The sequence below is a fragment of the Neodiprion fabricii genome, chromosome 4, assembly GCF_021155785.1.
Source record: "Neodiprion fabricii isolate iyNeoFabr1 chromosome 4, iyNeoFabr1.1, whole genome shotgun sequence".
Classification (NCBI taxonomy): Eukaryota; Metazoa; Arthropoda; class Insecta; order Hymenoptera; family Diprionidae; genus Neodiprion; species Neodiprion fabricii.
The window spans coordinates 22,680,415-22,694,646 of NC_060242.1; the positions used below are offsets into that span (position 1 = coordinate 22,680,415).

Here is a 14,232-nt window from a genome sequence, read left to right on the forward strand (position 1 = left end):
TGACGTGAGTTTTCCTCCTTGAATGCCTGCTGACAGTGCTTGGCATGCTTGGTGCTTTGTTCGTTTTGTAGGTGGATGAGTGTGTTTTGACTCATTTGAACTTTGACGTAAATTTTCGTCGTTATCGAGTGATTAACCATCACCGTAACCCGATGCAATCTATAACTCGCGGTCAGCAACGAGTGCGCACATTGTCTTTGGTGTGGTCATTTACGGAGTAGAGAGCTGCCAGGCGAGGAAATATCCTCGAGAATTTCCGCATTCACAAATTAAGGTAGGTCATTGCCACTGTCTCAGGCTAGACGTGCCAGCGACTTGTCACTAACTTTCACAGCAGGCAGAGTTGATATTGAACCTCTCTGAGAATTCCTCACTAACGATGCGAGTGAGTCAGAATTGCTGTGCTATTTTCGTGGCGACAATGGAGTTGACTATGTTGTTTTCCCAGGCTGACCGATAGATCGGCGAGCCATGATTCAAGGAAATGAAAAGTACATCGGGTTAATGCAGGTTAAGAATACCGATGTCTTATCCAATTGACGACAAGTTTTCTTATCAATTTACAGAGAAAGAATGCCTATTCTATACAGCGTCGTGGCACGTGGGCCAACCGTGCTCGCCAAGCATGCGGCGCGCACTGGAAACTTTGCCGAAGTGACCGAACGGATTTTGGCTAAAATACCACCGCACAATGACAAGCTAACTTATACCCAAGGGCCGTACCTCTTCCACTACATGTGCGATAACAGGATTGTATACATGTGCATCACGGATGACGTGCGTAATGAGTATTTCCAAGAACTTTGACATAGCGCCCTGTACCCACTACTTGTGACAAAAATAACTTTTACTAACACGAAATACGAGTCAATCGGGAAAGGGGTTTTATCCAAAGCTGTGCAATTGTTTAAAAATTTAGAAACAAAGAAACAAAGCTGGTATCACCTCTTAATGTAATTCCTTGAGATCTGGGAATGTCAATTCTAGCTTTCTCTGCGTTTCTTTCAATTCTGTTTTTAATAACCGATTGTTACAAGTATAAATGAACCAGAATATATAAAACGTACCTAGAATATCATATATTTTGTTTCCACTTTTGTTTACATCAACAGATGACGTTTGCATATGGGTCGTTCTCAGTTAAGAGGTAAATTGCTTATTGATAAAACGCGTCACGGTAAAATTTTTGAAAATTTAATTAAATTTTATAATGTTTCGATCAAAACAATCATTCTAAACGTGTTTGCAAGGCAGTCAGTCAATTTATTAATTTTATCTTGTTTTATAAGAAACCAGGGGAGAGACTTGATATACAGAGTAGGATACTTTGTGAACAGGGAAAGGATTTTAATGTTATTTTATGAAAGAAAACAACTTTTCTTTTGAGTATTTACTTTATTCTGTATAAAAAATTCAGTATAAAAAATTATAGTTTGAAGTTTTCATATCCCCCCTGGATATCGTATCTTTCCCCTGGCCCTTAACAAGACAGGGGAGATATAAACAGGGGAGATACTTTTTAGTAACAAAAACAGAAATAATGACAAATGTATTTATTGTACGCGATTAACCAAGAAAACTTAGAATTTATACACTACAACAAGTGAATATACAAATGAATTAAAATTTTTAGATGAATATTTTTAAAATAAAACTTACCAGGGCAGAGACTCCATTCACTCGTTCTCAACTGTATCCACAGAATGTCAGTAATGAAATAAATGACAAAATGACTGTGCACCTAGTTCGAGTGGCGCTGATTACAAACTATAAACTCAACGACGTTCGTTCAAGGTCTTCAATTGCCGCAAGTCGGTAAACAAATGCCGATTTTACAGGAAAATAAACGTGCCAGGGGACGAGACACAAAATGTGGGGGACAAATGTAGATGTAATTTTGTTTTAAGAAAAAAAAAATATGCAATTTTACTTGGTTGATTACGATAATTTATTTAATTTATTTGGCTGAAATATACAATTTAAATAATCTATTTGATTTCTAAGTACTTTAAATTACTAATACATAAACAGAATCAGCCCGGGGACAGGCCAGAGGAGAGATGTTTTCCGACTTTGAGATGAAATTGTGACTAAATTAAATAAAATTAAGAAATGAATTTGAGTGACCACTTACATGAGCACGAGTTTTAAGAGATAATTACATTCTTTTTAATAAATTTTTTTTAAAAAAGTGATTTTTCACCGTGGACGTCGAATTTACCTCATAACTGAGAATGACCCATATGTATCAGCTCATGGCCACGTTATATGTTCTCAGGCTATATGTAATCACAAAATAATGTACTTGAAGTTTTGCTCCGTGCACAACGGTTTTCTCTAAAATTAGTTCAACTACATAGATACGTAACTGAACTTATAAGAAAAGTTTGCCAAAAAACTTTTATAGTGTAAGTTGCATGAATATTTGGTCAAATGAGAACGTTTAGTACTTTGATATGGACAAAGTTAAATATGCGATGATGCACCTAAAATTAGTTGCTTCATCTCTTCTGGAATCTTAAAAAATGACACAGAAAAAGAAGAGTAAATTACCAGGTGGGTGGGGGCAAAAATGTAGAGCAATCAGCAAATCAAAGGGCTTCAATATCAAATTTTCAGAGCCAAAAATCTGTTTCGCTTGGACTGATAATATTCGATACATTTCTCAAAATGGTTTTTAATACTCTTGAAGAAAACTGTTTTTTAATCATTTTCCTTGGACAAACTATTACAAATTTCACAATTGTCGTCATAATAAAAGCAGTGAAACTTGATATTGCTCGTAATTTCATGGGTAATTATTTTATAAGCATCAGTTATCTACAATCAACAGATGGTATTATCTGGATAATACGACATTTACCAATCTTAGTACAAATGCAAATGTTTCTCTTGATTAACTTACTGGTGACTTTGAATTTCAGGAATTTCAACGGTCGCGTGCCTTCTTATACTTGAATGAAATTAAGAGACGATTTGAAGCAGCTTATGGACATGGAGCTCAAACTGCTCTAGCCTATGCAATGAACTCTGAGTTTTCGAGGGTGCTGGCCAATGAAATGGTAAGTTATAAGTTTTCGAGTCCCGTGGAGAAAATTTTTGAGATCACAGCAGTGATTCAGCTTCTCTGAAAGATTGTGGTTTTTATGCACATACCAATAACTATGACAAAATTTCGGTGCAAAAATTGACAGAACTTTGTTTCTTACTGTCAGTTCAAAGAGGTGTAGGAAAAAAACAGAAAACACTAAGTTTGACATCAATAAATCTTAGTTCTCAACTTATTATAAATTTTTTAGTAAATATGCTACTTTTTTAAAATCTATTTTCATTACCTGCGACAACGCTCATTAAAACAGTTCATTTTCCTAACATTAAACAGAAACACTACAGCGAGTCCACAGATATCGATACACTATCCAAAGTGCATGGGGAACTTGATGAACTTAAAGACATTATGGTGAAGAATATCGATAACGTTGCGGCACGAGGGGAAAGACTAGAATTGCTCATAAACAAAACTGAGAATTTGACTGCTAGTGTAAGTTTCAATCCCTACTCTTATAAGTTATCTATAGGGCAATTCTTCTGGAAGGTATGATTAAAAAGCCGTGTTTCAACCGAATTTCATAACATGCAATATCTTGTTGCAGAAATGTCATTCTTGAGAAGTAATTGCCATTGAAAACTGAACTATCGACTTTGTTTAGTTTGATAGATTTATATATGCATATCATCTTCATCATTCCCACGAAAATCTTTAAAAAATCATACAAGAATTGGCAGCGCCACCAAGTAAACCATTACAGAAAATTTTTATTTTTTCAGTATTCTACAAATTGTTCCTCTCCATAGATAGTTTTTATTAAAAAAGTAAAATTTACACTAATGACTAATTGACTAATCTTGCAGTCTGTGACGTTCAGGAAAACAAGCAGAAATCTGGCTCGTTCCCTTTTTTGGAAGAACATAAAGCTTTATGTGATAGTGGCTCTTGTTTTGATCGTACGTATAAATCTCAACAATTAGGCGTCTAATGTGTCACAAGGAATTCTACCAATCATACACATAAAAAGTATATTCTGCTCTTATACAAACAGTTTATCATGCTTTACCCAAAACTTTACCTATGAGAAACCCTTGAGCTATGGATCGTTGGAGTCTTTGACTTGGGTCATATCCAAGGATCGTGGAGTTTTGCTTTGTTCTTGAACCCACGTTACAAATTGTATATCTTGCAAAGTTACAAATGTTGATAAATAAAGTAAGAGAATTAAGAAATTCAGATTTACACTGGAAAGAACCAAAATTTTGCCTATCCATCGTTTGTTTCCTTCGTAAAATCAAACGTAAAATGTTTATCGAAAAGTAAAACAAAACTATATCATCAGATACAAACTGAAATTTAACGCCGTAATTTTTACCAAATCGGAGGTATATTACTCTGCTTACATAATTATGATAAATTTTAATAGGTACAGTAAAATCAATTTTTTGATGCCGGGTCGTTATTTTTATGATTGATGAAATTCCCTGCATTTTATTTGAATTGAATGATTATAGCAGTATGTATTTATTATTTTTTTTTTATTTCAGGTTGTAATATACTTTGTTGTGGCAATGGCTTGTGGAGGTCTTGCATGGCAGAAGTGTGTCGGTAATTGAAGATATTTTAGACAATTCTAAATTTGGATTGTATGGAATCAGTGCCGGTATCCTTGACCAATGAATGAACATGTTAAGCGTTTTCGCAGACATTGGCCAAATTATTTAAGGTACTCAAACAATGAATCTGTTGCACTGTTTTTTGATGGAAATGTTTTCAAATCATGGCACACGGTAAGGTAGAAGGAAGGAGGAAGGATGGGAGGAGAGCGATATTTGGTATTGAACTAATTTATAAATTCAATCAATAAAAATACATTTATATATTGTTTATCATCTTTATTTTTTTATTTTTATTTGTTTTTTTTTTCTATATCGTTATTGCATACTGTTAAGACGGATGCTGAATAATATCGTCGTAAAAGTTCAAAAGCATTACGTTCCGATCATTGGCCACAAGATTCTAGACTTATTGTGATATAACAACCATTTATTTTGTTTCTAAATAGTAAGAAATTTGAGTAACCGTGAATTTATCTCTTTCAACAATTGTTAATAGATAGTAAAGTGGAATAAAAAGTTGAACGGAAGAAATGAACTGGATACTTGTTCCCTTTTTACAAAGTGGGGCGATAAAGGCATATTATCATGTAATGTACATACCTGTAGGTAATAACTGATTTTGTTAACTTCGAATTATTTTACTACTGTGATTATCATATCATAAGCATATATGCTCAAACATAAGTAACTACAGCCTGTATAAACATTATTTTAAGCTATATTTCACGTAGTACAGGGTGGTCGGTTTCAAATACCCCGTGCGAATATCTCGGAAAGGAAAAGAGATACAAGAAAAAGTTTCATACAAAACTTGTAGCGTTTCAAGAGATAAAGATGATGCTGATATAGGCCGGGATTTGAGGATTGTATCATTTTTTAGGTTTTGAAAATAACGTCTGATTTTGGTTAAGCAATAGGTATTTTGGATATAAGCAGCTGATACCAAGATCAAACACGAATTTACGGACGCGAAATTTTTTTTGCCGTATTTTCTCCCTTTTTTCCCTCCCCTCCCCAAAAAACTGACCACCATGTGTACCCACCTAAATTATATTTTACTACTCCGCTGCATTATACCCTCAAATGAATCGTAATAAAAATATTATTCGTCATTACACAGAACTCGTCGTCGCTCTTTCGAACGTATAACTTTAGTTAACGAATCCCAAAATTGATCCCACATATACCGTCGTAATGATCAAAAGTTATTGAAATTTTCTATGGAATTGTTGGGGACAAAAAATAGAAATGAAAAACAACAATTTGAAATGAATCAGTATTTCTCATATAAATAAATAAATACGTGCATACCTAAAACATCATCGCGGAGGAACTTACTATAAGTACGCTATAAAAAATTATCGCAATTTTTTGTTATAAACTCACACACAATGACATTATCTATCACTTCTGTTGAAACTAAGCCTATTGTCATGTTCCAGAAAACTGACATAAATGGTGGAAAAGGTAGCAGCCGTAATAGGCGATGAAAATTTCTCAATTACTTGCGAAGATTCAGTTAAAGAACGAAGTATGTCGTCTTAATAGCGTAAAAGTTTCTTGATAATTTATAATTTCATTCAAAAAATTTATCAATTTCAGGTAAAAATACTCGTTAATCTTTCACTTATTATATCAAGTAGGAACTCAGTAAATAAGACAATGATGATAATTGATACTTTAATCGCATAAATTGATATTGTATTGTATTGTATCAGAAATGGCTGGAGTACCACCTCACGGTGACATTCACCATCAACTTTCGGTATGCAACAATAACATAACAAGCAATCGGGATTGCAGAATTTTATATACCGTGATTACTTGAATTTGGCTCGTATTTTGCTTTTGTTGCATCGAATTGCTCTGTTCTATGAAATAGCTAAACCTACTATAAATCCAACTATCGATACATTGTTTATCACCTTATCATTTACACCATTTCTTGAAAAATGTTCGAGCGAAAATAGCATTCTCAGTTTCACTATAAACCTGAATGCATTGTTGCAGGACAATATTGTTGTCAAGATCTTTTGTCCTGAATACTCAAGCACTGTGTTGTAAAATTATTCGTAGGTAAAAATGAGCTTACATTACAATAAGCCTTTCGCTAATATCGATATCGCTCAGGTTTGAAAATCGATGCACGCATTTACGACTTGTTGAGCTTTAAAGAAGCTCCAAGCTCTGGAAACGATACCACGGTATGTTAATTCTTCAATGTTGTGTTTCTGTTAACAACTGTGTACCATGAACGTAAATATACCCACGGGACAGCACACGACATCAATTTGATCCTTCTCATGGTGTATCACGATTTAAAAGGAAAAGTTTCGAAATGATTTCCGTGCTTCGAATCTTCATTGACGTTTGTGCATTGGAATAATCAACTTAGGACTGTCGAGGTGAAACAATACAATTCATCCAATAACGAACGTCAAAAATTTCCTAAAAGACGTCACACGTTACACTTGTCAAGTGTAGCGTATCGTATATTTTATTCGTTTACTCTGCGGGTGATGTACAAATATATTAAATACATAAAATTTATAGTAAATTTCATACAGATACGTAGATGATTGTCGCGGTACGAGAATGTGATCATTGGCCTTATCTCTGGTGCAGCGGCGTCAATTTATCGACCTGAAACTAGAATCGCAAATCCGCGCTGCTTTTGCCCTGCCATGCCGGGCTGTCAGGTACCTAATCTATCCTCACAATTTACCGTTTGCGCGAGCTGTTCCGCACCATTAAACGCATTTTCTTTTGCCCTTTTCTTTTTCCGCCGAACGCGGCAACGGAGCAGCCACCCTTGCTGCTTGCAGACTTCAACATCTCCGAGGCGCATGCCTGAATGCAGCCAGCTCGAGTCAGGATCGGCTCTAGAAAACCCCGAGCCACAAGATTCGATCCGAAAACGAAGCTTGCGGACGGGCTGACCAGTCACTCTATCACCTCAAAATGAATCTTGACTGCAGGATTTTCTCAAACGAAATGTAAAGAGTAAACAACAATACGAATGAAAAATTTTAAGTAACGTATAAAGCGTGCACGAGCTCGTGGTGGTAATAAATGTTCGATAAATTTTGCAAGGAGATATTAAGAACGGAATATCTTGTTAATAACGGCCCGTGATTAACGGGTTGAAACTGACTTCCGTGAATGACGAGGCATTGTTAACGGTGATTGGTCACAACCCTTTATCGGTCGTTTACAAGATTCCGAGTCTGTCGGTCTCGAAAGCCAGACGATACCTGTACGGATTATGGCGACTGAATATATTGTATTTTCACCCTCATCTCGCGGATCTCGGCAGAAGTCGGGAAAGCCCGAACTTCCTTCCAAGTTGGAGCAATTGGACATCCCGTGAGACGATGTCGTCTTACATGGGCGCGGAATCGAGAAGCCCGCAGTTGCCATGGTTACGGAACTGTGGATAGCCGAATGCCTGCAGATCACATTTGCGGATTCTTTACTGATTTTTTCCCACCTCGTTCGGGCGTCTCTTCAGCTACCCGGATGAAACTGGTTCGCGAAACCTGCACCTAAACGCAACCCGATCATGACTACGTTTACAAAGTTACTAGGGGCAATTTATACCCCTTGAAGAACAAGAATTTTTTCTTCATTACTCTATTCCTTGCTCGTATACAAAGGAATTAATTGTGATGGATTGAAGATAAAATAGTAGTGGAGAATTTTTCAAGACAAATCACGTACGTAGCTGCGATTCGAGAAGGTTCATTGGTCATGAATCTGTACTATTTATAGTTCCGTCACGGGATAATCGTAAATGAAGTATTTACCTGATCACTGGATTCGTAAGCCATAAACGTCTGTTGAAAAATATATAAGTAGAAATAGAAGAACCTGGAATTATGAATAAAAGCATAGATATCGGTGTTTCATTTCAAATTGCATCAATATGATAAAAAATTTAATAGTTTCGTTTGATTTCACTCTATAATGGGTCGTTTCGTTGAGAAGACTGTTTTCTACAGTCACCGCAGCAGATTTTCTTTTTCTTTTTAGCAGTCGCTTCGATATCGCCATTATCGGAGAAATTTAATATTTAACGATGTAGAGATAATGAAAAAAAGTGTTCAAGTGAAATTTCAGAACCTAGTCTCCTAAATAAATTGAATCTACTACATTTAAAACGAAGCATCGATATCGAAGCTTTAATTCAAAATTCCAATTTTTCCTATGTTCATATTCTTATCAGACCTTCGCAGCTTACGAACACAACAATTGGGTAAAAACGTCGTGCGTTATTAACTTTAGGCTTTAACGTCAATTTATTCTTGCACGAGCATTAAATATTCGCAACAGTTGCTAGAAAATGTAGCAACAGCGTAATCGTAATGAAAAAGAATAGTAAGAGATACTAGACTTTCCGGTAACGGCTATAAAACTAATTTTCATTTTCTACCTAGAACTATATTTTTCCCTCGTGGTAAAAAATGAAAATAGTTAACGACCGAGCGGTAAGAAAAACTAAAAACTTCTCTCAGTGAAACGATCGTAAATATTGGGCAAGAAATTTCCGGTGCATCTGACGTCTGATCAAACTTGACAAATAACGAGGTATTAGGGCCCGAAGTAAGAAAATACGAGGCTGATAGGACACGGGGGACATTCGTTTCTACGTTACTACGTTACTACGTTACTCCGTTACTGAGGGGGTTGATGCATCGGGGATGAAGGGCGGGTCGGGCGGAACGTCGAGGCGCTAGTGTCGCAACACCCGGGCCATTCCACCCTCGCTTCTCGCATGTCGATGCCGGCGACGCGCGCCCTTCGGGGTGCAAAAATAATCGGGATTCGAGGCTGGCTGCGCGCTACCCGTTAGATTATCTCGCCTCGCTCCGATCATCAACAAGTTTAACCCGAATAGTCGTAGATTTCGTTGCGTTGCCGGAGATTCGTCCGAGCGAGGAATTACGAGGGCGGTAAAAGTACGATACCGGATATTTTCAACCTGCCGCATTTTACACGGTATAATTGGTACACCTGGTACGATTTACGGGATTTACGGTGGACCGCCGACACGCAGCTTCATTGACTGAGAACGCACACGTGTAAATCTATAAACTACGTTGTAGCCGCGCGTTTTTACGCTCGTGTAAACGTCAGTGTGTTTACAGTCGTTTGCAAAGCACGTATCGCGGACGGATCTCATCCCTTCGATACCGGGACACGGTCGCTCGAGGAAGAATAAAAATATTTAAACTGCGATATTTAACGCAAGAATTACTTGCAACTACTGTGTCAAGGTTGTATAAAGCATAAACAAGTTAATCGTAATTGAAAGCACGAGTTATTAAGATGAAAATCAGGACGTATATTGTTGTAGATAAAATAATGGTTTCGAGTCGGAAATCAGTTTAATAACGTTGCGGGTTGTTTCGAGCTTTCTTCAAATATCCAGAACTAACGTAGAGTCAGTGTGTTTACATATAAAGTGATAAACTTCTACCCGACGAACTGAACTTGTGTCAACCGTGGAGAAGATCGTAGAAGTAGATTTGATAAATAAACAAATGGAAAAATCGCGTGACTTAAAATTTGGTCCAATTTTTCAAAGAAAGCTTGAAAAAGCTCTCGCGGCGTTTTTAAAATTGTACGATCGTAATGATCACGCCCTTGGATTCTCCAATTTATTGGACTTGGTCGTGTTTAGCATTAGCCTAATTCCGCGATTGAGCTTTTGCGAAGGAAGGAACCTTCTGTCAGCTGAAACCAGCTTGTGGACATGGCTCTGAACAGTTTGATGCATTCACGTTACAACCTGCATCGTGTGTCGCTGCCACCGAAAGCATAACGCAGCGCGACATCGATACGACAATGAACCGGCACAGAACTACGCCTAGACATGAACGTCGACCGAGGTGTGTAGACCTGCTTATTAAACGTACACTCACGGGGTTCGTTCTGCTGTTGATGGTTTGAATTCTCCCTTCTGCTTAGAAAATAAAAGTACACCCTTTTCGCAGCAGAATTAACGTCGTTGGGTGTACATAACGTGCACATGATAAGCTTAAGCGGTTACTATGAAAATATACAGTCAGGATCGATGAGTGAGAATTTATTGCCTAGCTTCTGACTAGAAATATTCAATGAAGATATTCGTGTTATTAGATACTAGATTCTATCGTAGCTTTATCAAACTTCCGTGCTAAGGATTGTGGGTGAGTGAGAAACAAGCCTTAAGGAGGTGCCCTGGTCGATTTCGAGGTTCACGTACACATCTCCAAATATCGAAGTCCACGCATCTCAAACGCGAAAAAAATCTTAACAGCCCCAAACTGTACACAATTCTGAATAAGTACATTTCCACGTATTTTCATTTGAGGCAGAAATAAAGAAATTGTATGAATTCTACGAATTTATCATTGAGATCAAAAAGTGGTACGTGGACTACGATATTTGGAAATATGTACGTCAACGTAGAAATCGATCAGGATACCTTCTTGAAAACAGTATTTTTCGTGGTACGTTTTATCGCTTTAATACCATTTCAATCACTGAAAGTACCATTATGTATGATCAAAATCTTTCGCCGACAATACTCTCTTTTTTTTGTAACATGGTTCCTTTATTTTTCATAAAAAAATTTTCTGTCGTTACATTCGTTTTATAATAATTTGTATGATACTTTGAATCGACGTCGTATAAGCTTTGTCAGTGTGCTTCAAGTTTTGCGAATTTAAATCTTTCTCGGTAGAAGCATGCGGAAATTTGAAATTTGTAACCAAGTTTTTTGTTTTCTTTAGCACGGATTGAGAAAACCTTCGAAGTTAAGTATAAAAAAATTCGCGACGGATACCATAAAAAATTTTCTGCACTAAATGATCATTTTTCTCCGATCTTGACATCATAAAACACTTTCGAGACATAAGCGTTCAAAGCTTCAAGCGTTCAAAGATCACGTAGATTTGACGCTATGCAAATCGCGGTTGCGCGACAAAGTCTGATATATCTCGAGAACCATCAAAGATATTGAGGTGCAGCAAAAACCATCGCTCAGAGAAATAATTCATTGTGAGATCCAGGATAGAAATTGTTATGTTTGATTCCGAAGTTAAACCGCAAATTTAAAATTTCTATAACTCCGATCGCACGAAAAGCAGTTATTTATTCTCTTCGACATTTTTTATAGGAAATTTGATTACCTATCTTTTTTATGCTAACAATTATTTTGATAATATGAACGGTTACCGAGATATCTGTGGAAAACTGAAATCGAGCAACTTTTTCTCAAGATGCCGGCACAACCGTCAAAAATTAGGATCAGGACTTTTAGTATGTTTACATACAGGCCCTTAAATACCATGTTTGAAGTTACAACCCTTTACCAGATTTTTTCCTATTTTATTCAATTTGACTGGACTTTTAGTCAATAGTTTGAGTAAGAATGTACTTTTTTTCTTTCTCGGATCCCCTAAATACTTGATCATTAAAAGAAATAAATTGCATGGTAATATTTTCTTACATTTAAATTCCGTAGTTGAATTCCTCAGGTCGATTGATCTGACCACTCTGAATGGTGATTATCGTAATTAAGTCGCTGCACGGTGATTGCGTAAAACTAATTTAGTTGACAAAACGATGATGGCGTTAAAACTTTTTCCTCCGATCAATTGTTTCGAATTAAGTTAGGAAACCAGTATTAAAGTATGGATGAGTGAATTCTAAAAACTGCATACGCATATGTGAATCGTGCTGCTGCTTCCGTACATGCGTATCTTAAAAACTCGTGTCCCTCTTCAGAAAATCCCTCTGATAAGAGGATCGAGTAGCAGTCGGAGACAAAGAGACGAAAGACAAAGGGAAGAAGATAAGGGAATCCGAGTGCAAGAGAGGAGAAGACGAAGATAAAGCCGCCGTGGCGTAGAAGAACGAAGAGGGTGAACGACGGGCAAAATTACCTGCAGAATAATGGGTGAAAGCTCTCCTGATCTAAGCCTCCGCCTTCGCCGGGGTAGCTCGGATTCCCGCGACTGTTTCTACATGGATTTTGCTCAGGTATGTGCAATAAAGGCAGTGCGGCAATTTCATCCTTTTGTACTCTCCATATTCATCAGGGTTCGAGGTATGGGAAAATCGTTTCCGAAAATGTGACATTGCTCGGGAAGAAATTTGAACATGCTCGGCAAGATTTTTTCAAGTAGATATATAATATATTTCCGAGGATTCAAGGACCGGGTGTATAACTTTGTTTTGACTTTTTTCGTTGTAACTATAATTCTGACTCTTTACGTCATAGACGGAGACGAAAGAAATCTTGAAGTCTTGTGTCTCGATCGGCTGATAGCAGGCTTTGATTGCTACACGGATCCCTTATGGACGCAAAGTTGAGAATTTCAGACAATAGGTTATCAAAGCTGAATAGGTAGAGATAATTCCAGTTTGAAAAGGCATTCACGCCCTCTCCTTGACAATCTTATTGTCTTCCTCAGGGGATTGACTCGGACATCGAGGAAGTCGCCCGCCCCGCAGATTCCTCAGATCGGCTTCCCGACAGCCAAATCGAAGAGAATGGTAACGATCTGCCACCAATCGAGGACATTACAACCATTCCTGAAGAAGTTTCGGAAGAGATATTAGCCGAGCAGAACGACGGGGATGATGAAACGCCGCACGAAGGAGATCCTGAAAAGCCGAGGGAGTGAGTTTTTCGTCACTTTATTCAATATTCGAATTTTCATTTCACTTTCCATTTAAATCAAGTGCTTAGGGTTGAATCGCGCAACGCTTTCCTTAGAATTGAAGTTTGAAAATTGTGCAACGAAGCCTGAAACAAACTTTGCCAAACTCGAATGACGGAATATTTCTGCTCGATGTGTGCAGGAGCGAATAAATAATGTATTTACAACCTGCCGAACTAGCGAAACGAGTTTGGAAATATTTTACATATCTCACAAACAGTAAAATACAAAGTCCCGATGCGCGTATTATAAAATCAAAAATACGATAAGGTTGGCGTTACACGAATCTTGGAGATTTACACCAAAACGACACGAACGATGGTCGGCATAGTTAATCAAAAGACGATACTATTTATTGTTTTTATTACGAGTTAGTCGCGCATTGAGTATTCAGCAAATTATTATGTTCGTAAGCCACAAATCGATTATGGCTGTGATCAAGAATAAGAATTATGCGAAATGAGTAAAACTTCGTCTTGTAGCTGTAAACGAAATGCGTTCTTGATGAGCAGCCCGATTCTTGATTACATCTGCGCGGGGTTCTCGGCTTACTAGAGAAACCCAAGAGTCTCGCAGTGATTTCCCGATTTTGATTACAACTCAGTCTGTAATTGCGAACAGCCTGAGGCTTGAACTGATTTTCGTATCCACATTTGAATCGCGGATCATCTAACGAGACGTGAAAACTCGTCTTGATCAAATCTCGGCTTTCCATTTCTTCCGCACCGTTTCGCATGCGGACATCTGCCGATGCATCTATTTCTTGCGAAAATCCTGTCTCTCCTTCCTGCCTCGTCGATCAATTTTTAGAAAACATGGTAACACGGTATTGTTAGAATTCAGCACCTGGTCT

General features: G+C 37.4%; 2 protein-coding genes and 1 long non-coding RNA gene across 6 annotated transcripts in view; 2 read left to right on the forward strand and 1 right to left on the reverse strand.

Moving 5' to 3' along the window:
• On the forward strand, positions 1-4,941 carry LOC124180993 (vesicle-associated membrane protein 7). 3 transcript variants are annotated; one of them, XM_046567038.1, is made up of 7 exons: positions 4-274; positions 449-491; positions 567-777; positions 2,925-3,062; positions 3,383-3,541; positions 3,913-4,005; positions 4,597-4,941. In XM_046567038.1, exons 2-7 carry the CDS (start codon positions 472-474, stop codon positions 4,663-4,665), a joined length of 690 nt encoding a protein of 229 aa, XP_046422994.1. In that variant the 5' UTR covers positions 4-274; positions 449-471; the 3' UTR covers positions 4,666-4,941. The 3 variants fall into 3 exon arrangements, with proteins under 3 accessions (XP_046422997.1, XP_046422994.1, XP_046422996.1); XM_046567041.1 differs by lacking the exon at positions 3,913-4,005 and having other exon boundaries at positions 1-274; XM_046567040.1 differs by lacking the exon at positions 449-491.
• On the reverse strand, positions 4,817-7,996 carry LOC124180995. The gene is made up of 2 exons (XR_006870357.1): positions 7,962-7,996; positions 4,817-5,673 (listed from the first exon to the last, which is right to left on the reverse strand). It is a non-coding gene; the product is annotated as an uncharacterized LOC124180995 (long non-coding RNA).
• Positions 6,304-14,232, forward strand: part of LOC124180990 (proton channel OtopLc-like) — a 25,685-nt gene continuing 17,756 nt past the window's right edge. The window contains exons 1-5 of one of the 2 annotated variants that reach the window (XM_046567034.1): positions 6,304-7,367; positions 7,475-7,664; positions 10,352-10,559; positions 12,442-12,696; positions 13,131-13,339. In XM_046567034.1, the coding sequence (XP_046422990.1) occupies positions 12,610-12,696; positions 13,131-13,339 (296 nt within the window). In that variant the 5' untranslated portion in view covers positions 6,304-7,367; positions 7,475-7,664; positions 10,352-10,559; positions 12,442-12,609. Of the gene's footprint in view, positions 7,665-10,351; positions 10,560-12,441; positions 12,697-13,130; positions 13,340-14,232 lie in introns of both variants that reach the window. The other variant, XM_046567035.1, reaches the window with a different exon arrangement.